This window comes from Anser brachyrhynchus (assembly GCF_964034855.1).
Source record: "Anser brachyrhynchus genome assembly, chromosome: 3".
Lineage (NCBI taxonomy): Eukaryota > Metazoa > Chordata > Aves > Anseriformes > Anatidae > Anser > Anser brachyrhynchus.
The window spans coordinates 63777543-63802771 of record NC_137696.1 but is presented as its reverse complement, the minus strand read 5'-3'; the positions used below and the strand labels follow the sequence as shown (position 1 = coordinate 63802771).

Here is a 25229-nt window from a genome sequence, read left to right as displayed (position 1 = left end):
AAGTAGTAAACACTGAGCTGGAACTATCAGTTTTGAGTAGAAAAGAGTGGAGATGAGGGATTTAGCTTAAACATTGTCATCAATAATAAGCAAGCACTGACGATGTATGCTTACACAGGAAGAGAGGAATGGTAGACAGGGGAAAAACATCCTCATCTTTCTGCTTCTCTCTTTTTAGTTTATACATCATACAGTAGATAGCAATTAAATTGAAATATAACCTGCAGTACACGGTGATCAGTTGGAAAAGTGAGACCACAAGAGATTTCAAGTGATCACACAATAACAGATGGGGTAATAAAACCCGGGACAATAAGGGATATTTGCGGAACAAATGAAAGATCAACTTCCCTTCTGCTGCAGGAGCAAGAAAATAGGCAAGTGTTAAAGAACAATCTAAAAGGCAAATTGATGAGGGGAGGAACATATGGCTGAGATGTAAAGTGTTAAATACACACAGAGGAAAATGTTTGTTTTTAAACCGTCATTGCAGAATGCTTGTTTCTAGCTTTTGCATGCTTTTACTTGCCATCATTTGTGAAGAAACAATTCCTTGGATGTCTGTAGTACAAAGCATGAAGGAACTAGGTCCAAAATGTAGGTTCAGCAAAAGCCTAAATAAAAGCACAATAGGCAGAGGAGAGAGGGAAAGAGGCTTTATTACAGCTGATCTGAATAAAAAATGCAACCGAGATCTTTTCTTCCCACACACTGTTGTAAAGGGGCTAGTGCCATTTATAGAAAGTGAATGCAATTAGAAACCAGAGGGGAATTGTCTTGTCTCAGCACTGGTACTATACTTTTCAGTGGAGTCCAAACAGCGAGGTCCAATGAATTCCATGATTCATACGAGTAGCTTAGCTAGCAAGGTCCACAGAGCTCAGTGGGATTGTCCTGCTTGTAAAAGATAGAGCTGGCAGTTATCTGCCAGCTGCAAGCATTACAGAGGGTGACAGGGCTGTGGCTTGAACATGGGCACTGCCCACCCATGAAACAGCCTAAGCAGCAGATGTATGGGCCTCAGAGCTGGATCTAGTCTTGTGCAATTCTTTGCAAGATCAAAAGTACGGTTGAACAGAATTGAGGTGAAAACTCTGAATTTAAAAGCAACAACTTCTTTTCTATATTCCTATGTCTGTTTTAAACAAGTAGTTATTTCTCTTTATGTTATATTTCCCCTTTCTTATGGTAGCATGGAAAAGACATATATATGAAAATTAAATGAAGATATATCGCTACCTACAGCCCCTTTTGAATATATCACAGTGAATCTTGTCATTCATGGTAGTATAAGACTGACAATGTGAAGACAACAACACTGATGCTTATCACCTGGGCTAGGCTGCAAAGTGCTGTGATTCGTGTTCTTGGCAGAGCTTTTTTTCTGGGTTGTGACTCATGCAGAGCCCTACTTTTCCAGTACTCCGCAACCTACTGTGACAAACCACAGATTTACAGGTAAATAAATAAATAAACACTTCTTATTGTGAACCAGAATTCAACAAAGAAATTAATTTAAGGTACCAGTACATCTCTTCCATGCAGGTACATCTGGATCCTGAATCCAACATCACATCTGTGCCATGACCTAAAGCCTTGACCCCTCCTGCTCTGGTCTCAGTCAAAGTTCTCCTTTTTCAGGCCTCCTTCTCATTTATGGTTGTCTACCTCTAGTGATAGGCCAGTGAAGAATGGAGGTCTCTGGGGACTCTGCAGCCAGGAAAGAGTAGGCAGAAAGGTTAGGAGGAAGAGATGAAAAGGCCAGATGATGCATGCAGTAGGGTAATGCAGAGGCAAGTCTGGGCAGTGGGTGAGAGCTTGCTGACAGCCGCTCTATCACTGCACCCTGTTTAAGATCTTTCCAATGATATGGGAAGGGTTTAGGGTTTGTTTATAAGGGTTTCACTTTTCTCTTTTTAAAGGGTGGGCACATGTGTGTGCCTCAGCACAGTTAAAAATAACCAAATGGAAATTACAAGAGTGGGTGGAAAAGTATCTGAGATCAGGTGAGACTACTCTTCACCTTACCTGCAGCAGCAAAGCTGAGCCTGCAGAGCCTTCAGCAGCTGAAAACTTACCATCTGGTTAACTTTGACAAAGTGAATTGATATAGGAGGCATCCACACCTCCGGACAGGAGTGTGAGCCATGCACGTGTACCTGTTTTGTCTGCACTGCACACTGTTTTTTTTGTCAGCTTAATGAAGGAGCAAAATCTTGACATAATTCTAAACTCTTGACAATGAAAGTAGGGACTGCCTTTATCAGGTGCACAGGAAAAGGACCTCAGTGCCTGTTTCAGATAGCTAGGCTCAGACAGAAGTTAAACACTAATAATAACAGGGGTGTTCCTGTATGACACATTAGGATGCAACCAGTTTGACAACCAAGCGACTTAATCTTTTATGAAGATACTTTTATTTGGGAGCCCATTAAAAAGCTGCCATAAATGCATCCTTTTGTTTGAACTGATGCATTAACACCTCAAAACATAACAACAACATTCCATTTTCTTGAGTTTTAGAGTGTTAGGCTTTTGTGTTCATCTTTCTGAAACACTCAGTGGTTTCCTCTCCTCTAGTAATTTTTTGGTGATTTTTTTTTTTTTTTTTGGAGGGGGAAGGTGGAGGGGGGCGTTTTTTGTGTGCTACTACTGCAACAGTGAAGCTCTTCCCTCAGGCTGGTTTTATTTTGCGGACATATGAAACGTTTGGGATCAGATTACATACTGGCAAGTAGGACAATGGCATTGCCATAATGAGCGGGAGGCTAATTTATAGGCTTTGCAGATGTGAATGCATTAGCATGCAAATCATGAGCAGCCCCTGCCTATAAATAAAAGAACTTACCTTTACCAAGAGATGGCTGTCCCAAAAATATAATGAGTACTATAAATTATAGACAGGTCAGATTTCAGCTTCCTTTGTGTTCTCGTACGTGTTTCTCCAAGGGAGCTTTTAAAGACAAAATGTGTACCACAGTGCACGGCACAGGCAGTTATAATCTTTGCTGTCCAGTGCTATTATTACCTTTTGCCAATGGCCACTCCTCCATTTGTAAGAAAGAGGGCTATTCAGACTTGTCAGCAACTTTGAATAATATGTTATTACATGGTAGTGCTCTGAAAAGGAAGGATGAACTGTGGGTGATGCACTGAACTGTGGCTCAGGAGGTTTTCTGCCTGCAGCTCTGCTTCAGACACAGCTCTTCGTCAGACTTTCTGTGTGGCTTCAGGCAAGTCATTTCAGCAGTTTATGCCATCGTTTCTTTAGGGAAGGAAAAAGCAAAATTAAAATGTGGTTAACCTGTGTTTTCTGTTTAGATCGTGTTTTGGGGCAAAGCCTGTCTTTACTGTCTATCTGTAAAGGGTTGTTTATGCTGGCACATTCTGGGCATTTCTGGTAGCAGAAATAACAAATCATCATCTCTAGGTCTTAGTTACAATTTCATAAGATAATTAGGAATTACCTCAGATCCTATGGGAGCAAAAATCTATTTTTTTCTTGGTTATTTATTTGTTTGTTTGGTGTGCTGGTTTGTTTTGGAACTTGATGAGAAGGACTTAATGAGATTACAGTTCCTTATGTCGTTGGCTCTGTCAAGTCTCGAACACATGCACTTCTGATGTCTCTGTGATAGCTTCCTGCCACTCCATACTTTCAAAAACATTTTTAACAACAAAAGAGCAAAGGAAGAAAAACAGGAATTTCTACAAGTTTTGTCAGAATGCAATGCCCTGTGGAGGAGAGAATCCCAAAGTAACACCTTCCTCCCTTAAATGAGAAACTCTACAGGGAACTCAAAGAGAACTGCAGAATCATTAAGTTCTATTCATTTCTTCCTAACGTCACAATTTTTGAAGTTCATTCCAGTCAAAGAAAAATCCTCCTGAAAGTGAAATAAACTCCTGATGGAGAGAAGGCTCACTGACAGCTTTGCTTATTTTATGGGTATATTACAGCAAGCTGAGCCTTTGCCATCTGCTCTGCCCCAATCATAAATGCAAAAAGAAAAAAGAAAAAAAAGGGGAAAAAAACCACACAAAAACAAATCACAAGAGCATCAAAGAGATAAATGTGATTTAACTGCCTGTATATGCTCCTCTAACAATGCAGCTTGCACTGAAGATGTTCTTCCTCATGATTTGGAAACAAATCATGAGGAAAACAGTTCACACGTGACACTGTAAATTCCCTGCTGAGCTGAAGTTTTCTTGAAGCAAACCTGACTCCACAAGAGGGTTCAACTGTGCTTATATGAAATTATGTGAGCTTTATGTAAAGACCGTCCTTAAATATCTTTTATATTGGTTGCAGCTCAGGCAGTAAGACACAATGGAGTGTGAATTATTTAAGGGATAATGCCCATGTTGGAGGAATGCATGAGGCAATAAATGGCTTTTGTAGGTAACTGAACACCACAGCAAGGCTGCGAGTTATCTGAGAAGCACAGAAGGCATTTGTTGAAAATATGTCCCAGTGCCATGTTCAACAAGGAAAAAGTTAAACAAATACAATTGTGGCTTTCTGGCCTTATGAGGATTTGGGAAATTTATTCAGCTGGCTTGTTAGAGAACAACCATCAGAAAGCACTGAGCACTGAGGTGAACAGATTAATGGAGCAAATAATTAGGAGTGGAAAAAAATAACTGATGAGTTTCAGCACATGCAGATGTCAATGAAGATGTATCATCCATGGGAATCTTACATTTTGCACTCTGAGATAAATCCATATAATGACATGCAGCTTTGTCACATGGTTGTTACGGAATTAGATTTTACACGACTTTAGTGTAGCAGCAATTTAGGATTTATTTTTTACTTTTATTGTAAATAACAAGGCTAGATTGTATGATTTTTAACAGCACTTAAACAGCATTTAATCATCAGCCAATTTAGCACAACAATTTTAACGGGATTTGCTACAATAGAAACAGTGATTTAGTTAAAGTTTTGAGAATGGCAAGGTTCACACGAGACTTACTGCAGGGTCTGGGGGGGGGGGGGGGGGCACTCTAAATCCAGTTGCATTCTTCCAAAATACCCCCTAAGGTGAACAGGTGAACTACTCACCCGCCTTCCTTGTCAGCATTTGTCCACAGATAAGTTTGTTCCCCAAGGGCTCACCCCCCGGGGGTGCACCTGAGGGGGTGCCGTGAGCGGCATCCCAGCTCATGGGGAGATAAAAGTGACTGACTTGTAGTCAAACTCAGATTCCTTACCACGTAGTTCTTGGACTCTGGTGTGATCCATCATTTTCCCATGAGGGATTTCAATGTGTACCTGCTTTAAGGCAGTGCTTCTCTTTGTTCATGGCCATGGCTTTACCAGTCCAAGGAACAGTCACATCGAGGCATACTATGGCTCATGAGCCTAAGTAAGACTTGTGTCAAGAGCTGGAGTAGAGCGCACCTGCCACTTTGCTATTCTTGCTGCTTTGTCAAGCACAAATAAAAAGATATGAATCATCCATACAGCATAATCTGAATCACTGTAATGCCCACTCAAGGGTTTTCCGTCAAGAAATGAAATTATGATCTAATGTGTTGCACTCATCTGTGGAATGCAGATTCCTGCAGAACTAGATGTATATTGCTCGTAATGGGGAAAGATCATTAATAAAAAGATTAACAAGCAATATATCTATTCATTGAATTTCTCTTTGAGTTAATTTTGTTAATAAAACAGAAAGCATCAAGGCATTTGATTTTCTCTTTGGATTATGAAACTAGGGGCTTTAAAATGTGGTATGCATATGCTGCGGTTAAAAAAAAATGCAAGCCTACCTCTTCTGCTTGTGTAACTCTACTGGACCATCTTCTGTGACTTTGAAGGCCCTGTGTCAGCCACAGCATCCGAGGGATTGATTGCCTGTGATACAGTTCTGGGATATGCATTGAATTTCTGTCTCACAGCTACATTTTGATCAATGATGAGGCACATGCAGAATACATACGGACGGTCTTGCAAATAACATACGGTGGTTAACCTCTATTTAAAGCAACAGTCTTTGAGAATGAAGGCCGAGAATATAGTAATTACTGTTGTCCTCCTCAGAAGGTAGAGTGTATGTACATACACTGCAGCATCCAGCAACTGCATGAAATATGTGAGGTATGTTAACTCAGGTTATTGGGGAGGATTGTAATAACTACAGGATTCACTCCCACTACTGATGAGAGCTGCTGTAATGGTGGTTGGCCTTTGCTGCAGGAAGAGATCTTGATTCACTGGCCAACAACAGCAAATTAGTTAATAACATTTTGTACAAGGCTAAACTGAAACAAATGGAACCTGGGAAATCAATTAAAAATAAATAAGAGAGAGAGAATTATTTATATTTCATATGTATTGCCTTTATATATGCCTAAGCAACATGCCTAAATCCTCTTATTCCTCTTATTATCTGCATTGCTATTTGTTAGTGAGTCAATAATGCTCTGCTCTTCTGCACCATAAAAATTAACTCACCCTTGACATGGGCAACTATTGGACTAATCTGTTCCTGAAAGAAGAAATCATTCAACACTTGGTATTCAAGAAGATAATGTTTCCATCTTCTACACAGATCGGAAAAGCCACAGTATATGAAATGAACGATATTGCTATTCCTAACGACATGTTGTGGCTGTATGAAATAAAGATTGTATCTGTAATATATATACGCATGTATGAATTTGGCTGGCATCGTAGGTGGGACTATCTGAAGGTTACCTGGCAACTGCCAGAATACAATCTCATTCTCACTTGCTTTGCCAAACACTAACCGGGGCTGAAATCTCCCATCTGGATGGGAGCAGGAGTGACTGCTTTATACTTCGAACAGATTAGTTTCACTGTTTCCAGATGAAAGAAAGAAGATAACGTTTTGCCAGTGTTAATACAATCTGATAACGTTTCTATGAGAAAATGTGCTGTCGCTGTTTGCTGGCATGAAGAATTAAAATAAAATGTACAAGTGGCTTGTGTATCAGTTATGCTTTTTGCTGCATTTTGGAAAACTTGTCCAAATCTTGCCAAATTTCAGAAAATCAGTCCACACGTTTTATTGGCTGAAATCTCTGAAGAGTCTTTTCATAGTTATGTGCTAATACTCTACACTGTAAGGGACTAAACACCTATTTTCTTGTATTTGTAAATCTGCACACCTGCAGGCTATGTGTGACACAGGAGAGCAAGTAAACTTGCTTATCTTGTACCATAATAGTGTCCAAGTAATGGAGCAATGCACAAGGTAGACATAAATTGGTTGCCTTGTCCTAATAGGAGAGTACTGAAGTTATTCTAACTGAATTCAGAATAGAACTGTTCTGCACACGTGAATATGTCATCTAAATTTAAAGATCTATGAAGGTAGGTCTTTGTAGCAAAAGATAGATGAAAAAGAAAGGAGGACAGAGTCATCGTCACCTATTCTTTAACTGTCAGCAAACCATGGTGTTATTAATTCAGAACATCATTAATTCAAGCCAAACCTCAAGTATTGTTCACGTCCAAACATTCATTGGTGTTTAAATTTTACACAGGAGAACTTCTGGGTTAAGATTGCAAAAATAAAGGGCTATGACAGGAAAACAAACAAACAAACAAACAAACAAGAAAATCTTTTTTCATATCAAGACTTTAAATCAGACAGTTCTGCTGGCTACAATTGTAGCAATATAATATCAGGGAGAAGAGGTCCTATCATGTACTGCTGAAATCAGTGAAGCTTACATCAGTGATGATTACAACAGTTCTGGAAGCAAGGCTTCTTCTAGGTGTGTTTAAGACCAAGCCAACTAAATACATTCAGACTATATCCCTATAAACAGTCATCAGGCTTTAGAGGACCATCATTCTAATAATCTCCCAAACATTTTTGTCTGTTTTTCTTTCTGCTTACCCTCACGTGTACCATAGATAGCAAGAAACCCAGTTTGACTACTAGAAACTGGATGAATCTGTAGCCTTATTTGATCCCTATTTCCCCAATGTTTTTTTCATTACAGACTGAGTATATTTGAGATAGAAGCTTCTGAAATCCAAACACAGAAACACAGAACTCTGCAATGCCATTCTTGGAAATGTTTTTTTTTTTTTTTTTTTTTTTTCAAATAGATGTTGGAAAACGCTGTATCTTTCTGCTAGATTTTCCATTTAACCTATTAGGAATTTCCAAAAGCATTTAAAAATACACACTTGGATACTAGTGCTCTCCCTCAGTCCTAAAAGGCTGTGTGCTTGTGTGCCTATTGCTGTAATAAGAGCTTTTGTCTGTCAATAGCCACTTTGCATTGGATTTTCAGATCATGACTTCAAGGCAATTACTGTTTACTCTTAGCAAGCTGAAAGCTGAATGCTATATTGCCTCAACTACAATTCCAGAAAGGATATGCCAATAGCAATCTGAGCATTGACTTCGTATTGGTTAACAGTAGTAGTGAAATACAAAAGGGCATCACTCAATGTGCAAGTTCATCGGCCAGTTTATAGCGGATGCTTTATTGCTGCTCTTATTGAATGTTCAAGACAAACTTCCAAGCATATGGCTATACCACAGGTCTACTTACAGGTCGCCTTTACTGCTAATATGCAGATTTAAGTGTCAAATTCAGGAATTCAGTTCTGTGCCCAGTCACATGGCAGAAATAGATGTTTAAGCAATTGATAGTCTGACGCATGTTGGAAATATTGAACACGCTCTGCTTTGAGATAACAAGTAGTGTCTGCAGGGGTAAGAGCATATGGGGAATAACAGATCCTCTGGAAGAACTTTTGGAGTCCAAGGCTTACCTTCCTTGAAATAAGTTTCTACATGTTATTGTGAAGAAAAAAAAATATACTAAACTGGAGCTAAAGTATGTTCAGGAGCTAACTTGCTCATTTTCGCTTTTAAATATTCTAAGTTGGTCTGCAAAGTTGGCCAAATAAGCACCATCGACTCCCAGAGTCAAACTACACCGGTGAGCACTCTGAGGGTAGCACAGAGAAGAAAACGGAAAATTTTCTCAAATTTAATCTTCGTATGTGAATAATATATGAATGCATAAAACAAAGACTCTGATTTGAATTTTATCACTGTCGCACTGTGAAACTGGCAACATTCCCCTGCAACCAGAAAATTCATTTTAAACTGATCTGTCTGTGACAGAACAGAATCTGCAAACCAACACTATTAAATAAACTTCTATTTAACCTGTCTCTTTGTAATTCTGTTTACTTTTCACTATACTTAACAAATTTAGAGATCTGTCTCAGAGGAGCCATGCATTAAAATTTGAAATACTGATATGAAAATCTACTTATCTATTAAAAAAAACAACAACATTAAGTTGAATGCTAAAACAATCTGAGCCTTTCTGGGTATATTTCTAGCACTTCAACACATTTATTTATATGCTTAACACCTAGCAGAGTGTGTAAATCACAATCCATTTCCTGGCCAGTGGAGAGATGCACTTAGGTCTCGCTGACCTTTCTCAACTTTGCTTCACAAGCATCTGACAGATGTAGATGCCATGATGTCCTTGTTTTCTCATAACGAGAGTCATGCTTTCATCAAAGGCTACAACAGTATATGGCGCCAAATATGTTTAATGCATTTGTAACTTTGAACGACCTACGTTTCATATGGCAATATGACAAATTATCAGTTCAGTCTCTTTCTAGACACAGCTTAAGACAGTTGTTTTTGAACATTTTGGATGTTCTAAATATATGATGGCCAGATGGTACAATCCCTGCTTTTGCATTCAGCCCATGAATGTACAGCACTTACACTTTTTTAGCTCTCTTTCCATAGATTAAGACTATGGGAATCCTCTGGATTAAAGTGAGAAAAATGGGAGTCCTATGAAGTTTAGCTTTTGGCCAACTTGGAACTCCTGTGATATTAACTCCATAGTTATTTCTAATTTTCTTTCCCCTTGAAGCTTTTTCAGTAGAGTCTGACCAAAGAAAGAGAGTTTTATAGTTCGAATCTTCATGCTGTTTCCTACATATTCACTCTTTCTTCCAAACTCTCTCATTTCAGGGTAGAACAGAACTGGAAATGGTACAGAGAAGAGCAATTAGTACGACCAAAGACCATACAGGAAAAAAGATTAAATAAAATAGTGCACTGTGGGTTGGAATAAAAAAGGCTGAACAGCTGAGGAAATACATGCTCAGTGAATAAGGAATTGTAAGTGGTGTGGAGAAAGTGAATAGGGAATGCTTATAAAAAAAAATGTACAAAAACAATTTCTTTTGTTTATGTGCAACTCAGCTATGCAACTTGCTGCCACGGGATGTCTGTAAAGGTCAAAAGCATGAAAAAGGTTCAAAAGGATTAGACACGTTCACAGAAGAAAAATCTGTCAGGTATTACCGAATAGATAAAGAGAAAAGCCCTGTCTCAGGAAGTGCCCAGTCTGCAAATTAATAGAAACTGAGAGAATTTATCAGAGGATACCAGAGGAAAGGGCAGCTCCTTCTACCCTCTCTAAGAATCCCCAACTAACTTCTGTCAGCAATGAGCTCCTGGGTAAAAAGGACCTTGATCTGACCCAGAATGGCTGTTTTGCGTTCTTGATACCCTCGTTGATTGCCTTTGCAATTCTATGGGGAGATGAGAAGATTATGGTAGATTGAAGGTAGTTAAGGGGATTTTTGCTTTTAATTTGTCTTTGCAGAAAGTATGTCTCAGCAGAGCCAGAGAGTCTAGTCTCATATTTCTCTCCTGACATGGATCTCAAGACTTTACTTTTGCTTCAAGTGTTCTTTACAGAATAAACAATGTAAGGTTACGTTGAACAGACATTGCTGAATATATTCTAGCTTTATTCACAGCTCCCAGCCTGGAGGGGTTTTCTCCTTAACTCTGTAATCCCCGCTCTCAGCAGCTCCCTTTGCCACTGCACTTTGCAGTGTTTTGCCTTTGTTTAGCAAGGTCATGCTGCGGAGGGTGCAGAAAGCAGCACCTGACAAGGAACAACCTCACTGAGCATTCAGCTAGCCTCTGGTAACTCACTGTGTAATCAAGCAAAAAATGACAGATGCCACCCTATCATCAATGACGTGGTTAAAGTCTATATAACCAAGACTAAAAGCAAACCCCAACAAAGGTCTTGTTTGCCAAAGTCTTACTGCCTTTCAGGAGAGGGAAGGAAGGGTACCTTCCACTGTTATCAGGTGTCACAAAGGTGCGGGTGAGCCCATGTTCCAGCTACGCCCATTTTACTACAAGTTTTTGAGCAATTTGTCCAGTGTAAGTGGAGCCACATGTACGGAGCTTCCTGAGGAAAACTGAGCCAGAGGATCTTTTGCAAGTCTGGTCACTCCGGTCAATGGAGGGGAGGGAGAGGCAGCACCTCTGGGAGAGGAGTCATTCTGAGAAATCTGGCTCTGTACCCTTTTTGAGCCATAGAGCTGGGTGTTGTTTTGTTTTGTTTGTTTGTTTTTGTTTTGTTTTGTTTGTTTGTTTTTGTGTCATTGGAGAGTATTTATTTGCATTTTCTACCTAGACTGGATTTTTTAGGAACACAGCCCACCTCTTTCATCCACACTGCCCAATGCCTGTAATGTACAATGAGATCCTGACCAAGCACATTGTTAAAATGGCTAAAGCACAGGTAATATGTGATTATCTCAGTCTAACATGCTTTTTTTCTCTGGCTTTTCAACTGTACATTTGGTCCTTTTTTAGGATCTCAAAGACTACAGTGACAGGGCAGGTTGGTGCATGGATGTTACAGCCATATGCTGTAGGGATTGAAACCAGCATCACATAGCCTTCCTTGGCTACTGGAAGCAGCAGAGCTGTAGTAGCACGGAGACAAGCATATGCTGCTCCTTAGCTCTGATTACAAGCCTATATGGAGAATTGCGCTAATACAACTCTAACACTGCAGGTATGTTGAGTAGCATCGTGTTGCTTACACACTTCCAAGCTGTATTCAGTCACAGATATATCCTGGGATATAATCTGCATTCACGTAATGCAAAAGATCGGTAGCACTGCCAAGTGAGAGTCCTGGAAACGGCCTGAATGCCTGCCTCTGCGAGTCAGTGGTATACAAGCACTGCATCCTGCAGATATGAGATCTGCATAGATCCTTCTGACTTCCAGTTGGACAAGGCTTGAGCTGTGCAAGGGGCTAGAGATGAGTACTACGTAGCTTCTTCCACTGTAGAAGGTTGCTGGCTTTTGACAGCCAAGCCATGGCAAGGAGAACTTATGAGCTACAAGAGTGTGACCATGCTTCATTCTCCCTGCCCTGTACCTGGACTTCCAGATTTTGTGACGTTCTAGGCCACTTGCCTTGGAGAGGAGCCCTAAGCATATAATATGTGACCTCTCTGTGTAAAGTGAGTTCAGTGACTGGCTTCTAGCAGGACATGTTACTGTGTATTTATGTGCTTACTGTAGACAACGGAGACTGATGATCTGTTCGTGGAGATGGAAGGCCTTACATGATAAGTGTCAGCAAACAGACTCATGGTATTCTGAAATGCATTTCCTTGGGAAGATTCATCATGGCTAACTTGTTTTTCCATCTGCATTATCTTATAGGCATATCTTAAGAGGCTCTAGAGAGCCTGAACATGACCTTTGGTTCTCTCACTCTGCTGACAACATCTGGGAAAAAAGTGTTTAGCAGCACGATGGATTATTTATTTATTTATTTATTTTTTAGCAGCATGGAATTCATTTTACATGATTGGACAGTGAGTGATGAAATAAATGCAAGCTTTGATTCAGTGACATCAGCATCTATGAAAACACTGTAGCTCTGGTAAGGATTTCTGCTGCAAAGGGTTTCCTGTAGAGACCACAATGAAATTAACTAGTGAGTTTGTTGTATGCATCTGGAAAATGATCTAAAATTCCAGACAAATTCAGTTTCATCAGTGGCTTCCTGAAAATAAGCAATTAGCTATTTATAATGAATAGACACATATTTATCTATCAGTATTCTATGGGTCTAAATGATCTGTGGTATGTCATTTCTACATTAAAAATATCTCAAACACCATCACAGTCCTTTTTGGCTTTTTTTCCCCTAAGGAAAAATATCAAAGATCTACAAAGACTCCCATGACTCCCATGCTCGCTCCACTAAGCACGTCACAGGATAAAGAGGACACATAGGTGGGGAAGAATTCACCACCACTTCATCAGATCCGTGACCTAGCGCATCATGGTATGCTGATGACCCTGGCCACTGGCTATTTTCAGTAGCTATTGCCAGTTGTTCATTCCAATGAAGGTGGTGAAGCATGGTCAGATATAAGAAACTCCAGGAAACTACTTCCAGTTGCTTAGAGGCTGATTTCACCCTGGAATCTGAAGCATAAAGGTCTTTCTGTCAGAGCATGTTTTTTTTTTTTTTAAATCCTTAGTATTGTAACTCTAGACATTCCCTATCCATCCACAGACCTCTCTGGCATCATTTTAAATCCTTTTCTTCAGACACAACTTTTACACTTTGGCTTTAAAATGCAGCTATGGATTATGTGTTCATTATACTTCCAAACACAAGCAGGATCAACCCTTGTAAGACTTTGGATAAAGGACAGCCTCTGAAAGCCCGATATCCTATGGGAAATGCCACGGCTGATTCACCGGGAGCCAATATTCTGTCTGGTAATTCACAATTGGTACTCTTCCAATTAGCAGTAGGAGACATAACCGCTAATACAGCCAGCTGCTACCTGCACTGCCTTTCTTATCTGCTGTCTTTTGCTCTTCCTATCCTGTACCTTTTGAGAGATAACACATACCCTGCAACAAGACAACGGCACCAAAGCAGTAACTGAACGTTAAGCGATGTAGTCACACAAAGAGCAGGCTGTGTTTCCTAGGGATAAGGCAGGGAAACAAGAAACTGGAAAGGGAAGGAGTTCTGCCGGGTAGGAGGCATCCAGGGCCATGAGGAGGAGGAGGAAGGCTGGAGCTAGCTCGCTGGGGGCACACACTCCTCAGGGCACAGGTGAAGGCGAGTGGGTTGTGTTGACCCTGAACACACTGCAGCTGGGAAGCAAAGCACAGACCGTGCCGTTTACTCGAGCCCAGAGGCAGGAGAGCCCCATCGCGGCCGGCGCCTGGGGGAAACGGGCTCCGGGCCCTGCAAGCCCAGGCCGTGCTCTGGCGGAGCGGCGATGGAGGGGCCGCCCGGCCCTCAGCCCTGCGAGCCCGGCTTGGGGCACCGAGCCCTGCGGGCAGGGGCTGGCTGTCGCCATGGCAGCCGGCCAGGCCGCAGCCTCCCCGCCACGCTCCATCCCCCCCGGGCGGCGGCACCGTGCCCGGCTTCGCCCCCCCGGCCGCTGCCGGCCTCTGCCTCCCGAAGCCGGCCCCAGGCTCGGCCCCAGCCCGGCTGCGCCACAGGGTGGCGAAGGAGGAGGAGGAGGAGGAGGAGGGACTCCGTCGCGGCACCGACTGACGTGTCCCCGTTATGGAGCCCGCCGTGATTCATCAGCGGCGGCGGGGCGGCAGCGGGGAGCCGCGCACCGGCCCCGCGTAGGCACGGCTGCGGTGGGGGCAGCCCCAGCGCCGCACCGCCCTTCATCCTCCTCCTCCTCCTCCTCCTCCTCCTCCTCCTCCTCCTCACCGCCCGCTCCCGTGCCCCCGCGGCTAGGCGAGGAGCCCCGGGGAGGCAAGATGGAAGAAATCCTGCGAAAGCTGCAGAAGGAGGCGTCGGGGAGCAAGCACCGGGCCATCAAGGAGAGCTGCACCTGGGCCATCGGTACGGGGCGGGTGTCGTGGGGCAGGGCAGGTGTCGTGGGGCCGGGGCAGGTGCCTGCTGCGGGGCCGGGGGCAGGAGAGCTCCCCGCACAGGGTGCGGAGCCCCGGGCGGCTCCGGGCTGGGCTTTGCCGGGGGTCTGCGAGGCCGGCGGGGGTGTCGGGGGCGTCGCCTGCCCAAAGCTCTCTCCTCCCCCAGCCCCCTTTCTGAAATCACCGCAGGTAAAACCCTAGGACCGACTTTTTTTTTTTTTTTTTTAACTGCCGGCTTGTGTTCCGGCAGCTTTTTGAAAAGCTGATTTTTTTTTTTTTTTATTTTGACTGGATTCAATGAGCTCTTCTATTCTTGCTGTGTAACGGGATTAATAATCACCGATACGAGTTCTTCCAGGGGAATACAGGCTTAGGTAAATTTCAGTGTCGGTTGTTTGTGACTTGAGGTGCTTTTGGCCCTAACTGCTTGGAGCTTTAGTCAGCAAGACCCTTAACTTACATCAGCATGACCATGATACATAACACTGCTTTAGTTTTCAAGAGATGGCAATTTTTATTTTTTATCTGTACGTGGTTATAGCAGAGTTTGTGAAAGCTCATACCTGTTGCTGTCTCATTGCTGGCCCTTCAGTTGGATGTTCTGCAGATTGCTCCACGGATTTGCGTGTTATCCTTGCACAGCAGCCATGCTAACATCCTCTGTGCTGTTCTAGTTTTAGCAGATGTGCTGCTGCTGGAGTGCTGATACGTGAAAGGGAATTCACTGAGGAAAAGGTGGTACTTGGTGCCTTCTCATTGGGTGCCTGGTGTCCTCATAGTCACGTAAATCTTGCAGGCGGCTGTGACTATTGTTCTGTTGGTTGCAGTAGGTATGAACCTGAGGATTATTGGTTCAGAAATCGTAGCTGGATGTACGACTATGGTTGAACTTAAAGTCTCTTTTAAAGGTCTTATTGTTTTCTTTGATTACACAGAAACCTTGGATTCTCCTGATGCTGCTGTCAAGATACCTCCATATCAGCTAAGGTAAGAACATGTAATGTTAAGAACGGTGGAGCTGTGAGTATTTGTAAAATTGAAGTCAAAATTTGAATCACAAACTAAGCAATTAGAAAAGGTCTGAATCTGCGTGTTTTCCTTAGTTTATATATACACATTTCTAGGTTAGTTGTAATGAATAATTTGTAGATGTGTCCTTGGCTTCCATTCATGAATAAACTGTAAGGAAAAGTATTAAAATGGGTAGCAGTATCTATAATGCTGATACTTGGTTAGAAAGGAGGGCTGTTCTATGGTCCGATACTGTTTGCCTTCTAAATTACAGTCTTTAGTGGGACGATGCGTCTCAATCTTTTCAGCATGTATATTTTCTTTTAATTCTAGATCAATTCTTGTTTACTGAAAATAAGTATTCTAGAAAGAGAAAGGTAATATATAGCTAGGACAATGGGTAGGAACTTCAATATAGTTCCTACGACTGCTTCTTCCTCTAGCCTGCTAGGTTATCTTGAGTAAGTCTTGTCCCTTCCTCTTGTCTTCATTTGGCCACCTATAAAGTGGTGGAGGAGGCACTGCCCCCATTTGTAAAGCTACTTAAGATCTCATCTTAGCAATTGATTGCTGTGGAGAAAGTACATAGACAAAATCATTCACTGTCCCTCCCAACAGACTCAATAGGAAGCATCAACAGAAACTAGCAAGTTCAATGCTCAAAACAGGAGGATGCTACTTCACACAGTTTATAGTTAAGATGTGAAATGCTTAATCTTCTCTCGTTAGAGAATGTCGTGGATGCTAAAGGTTGCATTGGTTTGAAAAACACCTCAACAAATCTGTGGAGGAAGTTGATTGAGGTCTGTTATATGCAAAAGCACCCCTTCCTATTCAGAAGTATCTTGGCAAGAGATAATTGAGCTTGTAAGAGAATATGTAGGAGTGTTGCTATGAATTTGCGCTGTCCTGTAGTCTTTCTGGATAATCACTACTAGCTGCTGACAAAAGTGATGCTTTTAACCACAATATTACTCTCCTGGGAGTATTTTTACCACCTCATTTCTCTCCATTGCTCTTGGTGTAGCTTTGTGCAAGGAAAATTACAGAATTGGAGAGGTAGTTATTTCCAGACCAGTCACCAAATAGGGAAGGAATAAGAGCAATTCTCTTGCAGCTCTGCATGACTGCCAGCTACAGTGTCCACAAGGGGCCTGGTGTCAATAGGGAATGGATGAAGCCCAGGTCTGACGTGACCAGTCCCAGATCTGTGCATTTCTGACACAGGTTGAACAGCTGAGAGCAGTTGGACCAGTAATTCCCAGTAGCTCCATTAGAATTAGATTGTTTGCTTTGCGCTGTGATTGGAGAAAACTTAGCTCTTTATCTTTTCATTTATCAGCCTTTATACTTAATACAGGGTATGGCCTTTTTGTATATAAGTACTATTCTCATTCCGTAAGGCTTTTAACTAGCTGTTACCACATTTCTTCCTTTTTCACTACCTCTTTACAGATGCATCTTCCTTTTCTCCTTCTTCTTCCAATGTTTTTAATGTTGTATTTGTTTAGTTGGCTTTTTTTCCACTGTAAATCCTATTTATTTTTTACATAAAGCTAATACTTCGGCAAGTGTAGCTGTGAAGTAAGTGTGTGTGTGGTGGGGGGTGGGTTTTGTTCCTTACAAAATAAAGGGTATGTTAGAAAATTTGAGTAAAAGCTTTGGTAATGGGATCTTTATGATGTAGGCACTGCCACACAACCTCAGACAGTGCCTGAGGAAATACTAACTTCCCCTGTACTCTGAGTTTATTCTTCATTGTCTAACAAACTGCTGTTAAGGTCCAAATGAGCACTCTGGGCTGCCTCTTGGGTTGGAATTTGCCTACATGATGTACCAGTGAAAATATGGTAAAAGCTCATCTTTGCTTGGTATTTGTTAAAGAACAGCGCCGTGACAGCTTGGTCTGTAACACTGCAAAAGGATAGCCTTGAAAATAGGGCAAAGACAAAGACCAGAAATACAGCTAAGATAGGTGTAGCATGGAGAGATCTCGACCATGCACCTTGCCGTATTTCATCTTGATCGGTGGCAGATTGCATCATCTGTTTAAACACACATCAGCCTTTGGCTGCTTACCCGCTTTGAATCTGCCATTCACACCTTTTCTGCTGTAACTGGGAGTAGTAGCAGAGCCTGGGATGTAGCCTGGAGTATTCTGTGGTACCAGGGTTAGAGTGAAGGTATGTATCATTTTTCCATCAAGTGACCCTAGCTTACAACTTGGGTCTGAAGTCTGTAGTTGCAACATACTGAAAGTATTGAAGTATTAAAGTTCAGGAGAAGAATAAGTATTTGTGAGGTCTCTTCCAAGAATAGCAGCTAAATGAATGTTTTGAGTACTGTATGTGAAGAGAGACTATTCCGACTTGTTTAGTAGGAAATTTTGGTGTGTCCTTAGAATATACCAAATACAAAGAAAATATGTCAGTATTTTCCTACATTATATTTTGCCAATAATCACAATCTGGGGCACATCTTTACTGCATAAGAATGTGGGACAGAGATTCATTAGCTGTCATGTCCGGTTGAGGTGGATGCTGGCTCGCTTCCAGAAATAGCAAATCTGGTAAGTACCTCAGTCAGTTTCTCTTTCTTCACAAAGCAGCATCTGGCTTCTGCTAGCAAGTTGTGCTGGTGTTTGTGCATTTTAACAGAATCACCATGTTGTTACTTAAATCCTTTTCCTTCTAGAACTGAATAATGATGTCTGCTCGCAAAAAAGAGAAGGTGCAAACTATTTTCTCTGCCTAACTCCCCCCCCCCCCCCCCCCTTTCCTCCTTAAAATATAAAAGGGCATTTGTGGCTTTTGAAACCACAGTTTTAGACGAGTAGTGGTCTTTCATTGTGTTTTAAGACAGTGGTTCCAGTGTGAGAATGGGAGTACAAAGTGTTTCTGCATTTCCTCAGACTGACTAAGTGAGTTCAGGTATTTCACATGTATTAAATAAGCTACATGCTTATCTTCACTACAGTGTTGGGGTAGACTTTCTTTGTCCCGGCTTGCTCTCATCCGTAGATTCCTCTCTTGTTTTCAGCCCCTATTACTGAGCATAGGGCAGGCTATGCTCAGTTTTTTCCTGAAGTCCATGCAATTAGTTAGCAGGCTTAGCTGTAGCATTTGTATGGGAACTGTTTCCAGCATTTGTCTGGTAGTGGTTTAGACAGCACATACCTGCTATGGTTTGGAAGCGCCTGGGATACTTTTTCCCCAGGGGAATGTGGTTATTGGACGTTCAGCCTGGAATGTCATTTTTTAATTAGTTTAATGGTGATCTATTGGGCATATCTTCGGAGAGCTAAATGAGAATATTTTGCTGTTCAGCTTCCTTTGATGTTAATTGGACTTGTGAATCCAAATCCCAGTTAATGACCTTGAATATTAATTCTAGTGAGAGGCATTATTTAAATGACTCACTTCCTAAAGAGTTACAAATCTCCAACAAATACAGACTTCCCCACAGAGTCCCATCAGCTCTGCCTTGAGGTACAAATGTGTGTGTGCTTCTTTAGTACTTTAACCTGTATTGAGCAAGGGTGTGAAATAGTAAAGACAATTAGAGTGGACTGGGATGAAAATGACCTTAAGTTAGTTCAAGATTTTCCCATAGATGCCCTCTGAATTTTTGAGAAGGAAGAGTCGTAACCCACCTGGGCTGTTGTTGCCTGAGCAGAATGATCTTTATGTTTCTGATGAACAGGTGTTGTGAAAATTAAATATGTACTAAGTGCTTGAGGAGACTGGATGGATAATATAAATAATGAATTAGTTAAAAGGAATTGACGTGCTGATGTTTTAATTGGTGAATTGATCAAATGGAAGATAGCTTAAGAAAGAGCTTAATGTCATCTGTCAACCAGCAATTATTTGCTACTAAGTTGGGCCACGTTCATTTCAGTATTTTTCAAATGCCAAGTTCTGTCCTAAGGCAAGCCACCTACGCTGCGGTGGTCTCTCTTCTTGGCTAATTCCTGGCAAGTTTCTCCATTGTGATTTTAGAGGCTAAAATACGTTCCATAAAAGATAACTGAACAGACACAAAAAATGAGCATTGAAAAAGAATATTTGATCAAAGTAGATTATCATTCATGAGGAAATAATATGTATACACACACCAGAATAAAATAAGAGTCAAGAGTCTAGACGTTGCTTAACAGTCACATACCACTTTGAAAAAAAAATTACTTAAGCAAGGGTTTTTTAGAATGCTTTATATAATTGTCTGTATAAAACTTAGTGGCTTTCAGTCAGCGTGGACTTGATGCTGCAAAGAGGAGGTTGGTTGGGACTTGTGAGGGAGCCTGTGGTTTGACGGCTAGTTTAGCTGTTGTGTGTTGGTGTTACTATCCCCACTGGAACCTGGAATCTTGTATACAGAATTTGTTGCCACATCCCTGCTGTAGTTTGTTTGGAAAAACTTTTAGACTATCAAAAGACTGCCTCATAATTCTAGGACATTTTTGCATTTTCCAGGTCTTCCTGTTATTCTGTCATTACTGTGGTGGTTTTTTTTTTTTTTTTTTTTTGGTTCTGACCAAACCAGTGGCAAAACACACATTTTGGCCTTTAGTCAGTAGAGCAGAAACATCATTGCAGACTTGAGTTTGGTCTGTTGTCTTTTTCCTCCTGGAGAAATGTGACTGAATGCAGAAGATGCATAGGTAAGATTCTCAATAGTATATGTTGCTGTCGATGCCAGCTTAAGTTTCCCCTATGGACTTTAAAGTAATGGCTGAGACATGTTGATGAGTAAAGTGTTTTGGCACAGTAACTAATGTTGTTTGCATTCCTTCTTCACAGAACCGGAAAGGCCTTCCAAATGCTTATTTATCTCTTCAGCATATCTGTACACTGAACATTTCTGTACCTAAAAGTTTCAGGAAGTAATTGAAATTAAATGGAGAAACAGGCTCAAGCCTTCAAGACCCCAGTTCTGCGTGCCTAATCAGAGAGATACAGAACCTGGACAGATCCTGGCTTTTGGAGGTGCTGAGCGTTTGTGAGTCTGTTTCTCAGAAGCAGTTCCTAATATTCACTGCTGCAAAAGCTTGCACCCCTCTGGTATTTCACATTGGCCTCTCAAAACTAGCCAGTGTTTCTGGGGATTAGAGCAGGAGAAAATCAGAATTTTGTGGTGAGCAAGGTTCTCTATCATAGCCAGCTGATGTCCAGTTCTGTGTCTAGTGTTTATGTCCAAGTGCTGTTCATCTTGGTGCTAGTTTTTGAGGGCTGTTTGTGAGCTTTGGGAAACCAATGCAATGGAGAGCAGTCAGGAACAGAAGTAAACCTTAAATTTAGCTGACCTCTGAAATAGTTACACTCCTTACCTTTTTTCTGTAGTCATGAGAATTTGGGGGGGTGCAATTGGAAGTTCTACTCTGCCATTTATTTTTGTGTCTCTAGCTTTGTATCTGATAGCTTGCAAAGTAGCCTGGCTTACAAATTCTTAAATAAAACAACATATACATTTTAGTTTTCATGTGCTTAACAAATAATAAAAACTGTAAATGTGGTATAATCATGACTGAACATCGTATACCTGGGAAACTTCCATCCACTTAGCTCTGCAGATAGTGTGTCCATTTAAAGATTTTTGAGACTTGGGATGCATTTTTTGGCTTCTCCATTGTGAAGAAATATTTGTGATTTCATTTCGTTCTTTTCTCATCCAATTTATTTTGTTCATAGCTTCTTTTAGTTTCTTTCTACTGTGAGGGAGTGGTAGGGGAGCTGATTAGTCTTTATAATTATTTTTGAGTTTGATCTAAAAATTATTTTTAATACATTATAAAAGGCTATATCATCCAGCACTCCTAACTTTGTTTTCCTAACTATAGGATAAATTTTAACTAATGTGTGTGCTGTTTGAAACTTCTTACTGTAGAGTTATTAAGCAAACCTAAAATGGGTGGAGAATAGCGAACAGAGAAATTTACTACTCCTCTTGCACTTATCCATTGAGAACAATGTTGCTAAAAGATAAAAAGTTTACATGTGTTTATTATGGGAATAGAAAAATAGAGGGGGGAAATCTATAAATATACACAGACATGTCACCTCTGACTTGGTAAGTATATCATCTGTAGTCTCATGCAGTTGGTAGGGAAGTGTAATTGTCTGCTGATTCTTCTGTTCTATTATCCATTCAGTGCTGGCCGTCTAGTAGGGTCCACTGTCTTTCTGATAATGGTTTTGTGAATCAAGAAGCAGATTATATGTGTTTTATTTGTATATAAGCCAAAAGCTGAAATTTGTGATATCCTGTTAACATTTGTAGTTTAATGTCAAGAATGTGTCCACAACATCACTTGAGACTGTAACTGATTAACTTTGTGTGCCATGTGCTAACAACACAGATGTGCATCTTTCTGTGCATATTTAAAAAAACAATAGAATCTTCATTTTTTTCGAGTACTATGCTAGCACACTAGTTGATAAAACATCAAAATTCTGACTTCATTGCGTGTTTGTCTTAAATCTTGCTTGTACAAAGACAGGCTGCAGGAGTTAGGGTTGTTCAGCCTGGAGAAGAGAAGGTTCTGGGGAGACCTTACAGCGGCCTTCCAGTGCCTAAAGGGAGCCTGCAGGAAAGCTGGGGAGGGACTCTGTCAGGGGTTGCAGTGACAGGACAAGGGGAGATGGCTTTAAACTGAAAAGAGGTAGATTAGATTAGATAAAAGGAAGAAATTCTTTACTCAGAGGGTGGTGAGGCACTGGCACAGGCTGCCCAGAGAAGCTGTGGATGCCCCATCCCTGGAGGTGCTCAAGGCCAGGCTGGATGGGGCTTTGGGCAGCCTGGTCTGGTGGGAGGTGTCCCTGCCCATGGCAGGGGGTTGGAACTGGATGGGCTTTAAGGTCCCTTCCAACCCGAACCACTCTGTGATTCTGTGATAATGACGATGGGGAGGAAAAAGTAACAGATGTTAAATGAACAACTGAACTAGTATTTGTTTACATATTTTTCTTGAAAGTGCATAACTTTTTTCATTTTTCCTTCTGGTATTGCTGTGGAATCTCTTAAAATCTATAGACAGCAGTAGACTAAATCTCCTATTGCTTGGTTTGGGGGTGTTTTATGAGCGTAGCAGGTGACCTGACGAGAAGAATGGAGTGGGGAGGGAGTAATGACTTTCTGAGTTGTATTTTTTTTCGGGGGGGACGTTTTGGACAAACCTCTCTGTGCTACCCTTTCTCTTTATTAAAACACTGCTTCCTGCTCTTGGTGCCACAGCCACCTGGCATTAATTGTTCCCGGGCTTTCCTCCTGAACCTGACCGCTGGATGTGTGACTCATGCTGCTCAGCCATTGCAGAGCCACCGGCTGGCATTCAGCAAGCGGATGATGAGCTGCCTGGGAGGCATCTGGCCAAGAGGAGGTTTTAGAGGCAGTATGGTTTGCTGAGCTGTATCTCCTCTGTTGTCGGTCTACGTGCTGGATCCAGACCTCTGGGGGCATTTAAAATTTGGTGTATTTGAATGGTGTATGCGCTCTGAGCTCGATTTTAAAAGTTGTATTCGTAGTTCTAGTGTGTGTGGAGGGCGTGACTAAGTGTTGAGAAAGGCAGTGCAGCGCTGCCTGATACTGTATTTGGATCAGTCTGCATGTTTATTCTGAGATAAGTAACTGGCCCAATTTCTCATCTGATGGGCAGGTATCTTTGTCTCAACAGAACTTTGCATCTGTTCTGGGATCACAAAAGAAAACAGTGCTGGAGAAGAAGGGGGTGTACGGGGTCAGTTTCTGTTATGCTTGTCTGATTTCTTGCTGTCAAGATGAGGTTTTGGAAATGCTAGAAGGCCTCTTCATCTAGGAATCCCTAAAAACCTGTCAGCCAGGCTTATGGCTCTTGAAGGTGTCAAAGGAAGTTTAGTATTGTCATGGGGATAAAAGTGCATGGTTTTTGAAACATTGTTTCTGTTACTCTTATTTGGGGCCGGGGGGAGGTTTTAGAGGATGGTGGCTATTGTTTCATAGGATAACCTCCTGCGCTTCCTGACAGCCTTTGTTACAGTGAACCTTAATATTTACCACCGCGTCAGCTCTTTGTGCCTTTTACAGATTTTTCTGAAAGTCCGTTCTAGATTTGTGACAAAAGCATGCAGTTACTGTGTGATTTACGTAACTTGTTCAGTATAGGAATAGCACCAATAAAGGACTAGAGCAGTCAGGTTTGAACACTTGTCCGATTTCTAACAACTGGAATATTGCCCTCAGGGTCTAAGGATGATAATGGGATAGCAGTGTGTTTTAAACTTCTGATCGCTTTTAATACTTGAAAAGGCAAAGAAAGTGAGAAAATCGGGAAGCTGTTGATAATTGCCTTAGAGAATGAAGCATGGCTGGGGGTGAGGATCCAGGGGATGGAAGAAAAGTGGCTCTGAAACTGTGTGAACTGTTTTCCTTAAAAATGAGGCTCAACTCTGCTGTGGTCTTTGTTGTGCTGTGCAAGTCATGACTCTTATTTGTTTAGAAAATGAAGGGGTGAGTGGGAATAATAAAGGTCTGTTCTCACAGTTTTTATTTACCTTCCATAAAAGGCAACAAAGCAGCAGGAAACACGCTACCTTTGGTTTCTTTGAATGCTTGTTTGTTTAAGGAATTGAGCGTGCTAAGGTGCGGTGAGTATAAAATACACAATGTGTTGCAAATGTGATGGCATTTTTAACAACTATCCCTTAGGTCTGTCAAGATTTGAGATTGCACTGCTGTGAAAGTTGAATGAGATTACAGGTTGCAGCATTAACCTTCAAAACATACCTAGTAACAAACAGAAATATACTTCCTCCTATTTTTCATCAAACTTTTGAAACTAAGTCATCCAGCCGTAGTGGAGAAAATAAGGTCATTAACAGGATGTCTAAGCTGCTCTATCTCTGTTTCTTTTCTCTGTCACTCCTATCATACCCGTCCCAGCATTGTAAATTTCTGTTGGACGTTTAACTCTTATGAAATGCTTTATTTGTTGTTTTCAGGTGCTGAAATTTTGAAACAAACATTTTCAGTGGAAAACCCTCAGCTTCCCTTCCAGGCTCACCAAATGTGAGGAAGAGAGATTTCGTGGAATAGCTTGATAAGCTTTCAGAATTGCAGGCTCAGCTAGTCCAGTGTGTGCTCTGCTTAAGGCCGAGAGGTATATGCTAAGGATGGACACTGTGATCCTCACCTCATCTTTATGCTGTGCTTCACATGATAATAAATAAAATCAATGAAAGGATAAGGATTGTTCTATCATGAAGACCTTGTGGGGTTTACATGTGTCATCAAATTTCTCAAGAGCAGAATTATTAAGTGGCTGTCATACCTCATGCACAAAGGGCAAAAATCTACTGGGATGGATATTTTAGGGAGAGTGATGATAATGTATCACAGCTACAGCTTTGGAGACTGGAAGCATCCTGATTAGCATTTTAGCCTTGTCCACTTTAATATTGTGTATAATCATTTGTTGTCTCCCTTCTCTCAGGCAAAGGTACACAGCAT

At 41.4% G+C, this 25229-nt stretch overlaps 1 protein-coding gene across 7 annotated transcripts in view; it reads left to right on the top strand.

The window, feature by feature from the left end:
- Nucleotides 1-13881: 13881 nt before the first annotated feature.
- Nucleotides 13882-25229, top strand: part of ARFGEF3 (ARFGEF family member 3) — a 95288-nt gene continuing 83940 nt past the window's right edge. For 6 of the 7 annotated variants that reach the window (XM_080586236.1, XM_080586234.1, XM_080586233.1 and 3 more), the window contains exons 1-2: nucleotides 13882-14706; nucleotides 15671-15722. In XM_080586236.1, the coding sequence (XP_080442362.1) occupies nucleotides 13893-14706; nucleotides 15671-15722 (866 nt within the window). In that variant the 5' untranslated portion in view covers nucleotides 13882-13892. Of the gene's footprint in view, nucleotides 14707-15670; nucleotides 15723-17400; nucleotides 17930-25229 lie in introns of those variants that run through there. The other variant, XM_080586237.1, reaches the window with a different exon arrangement.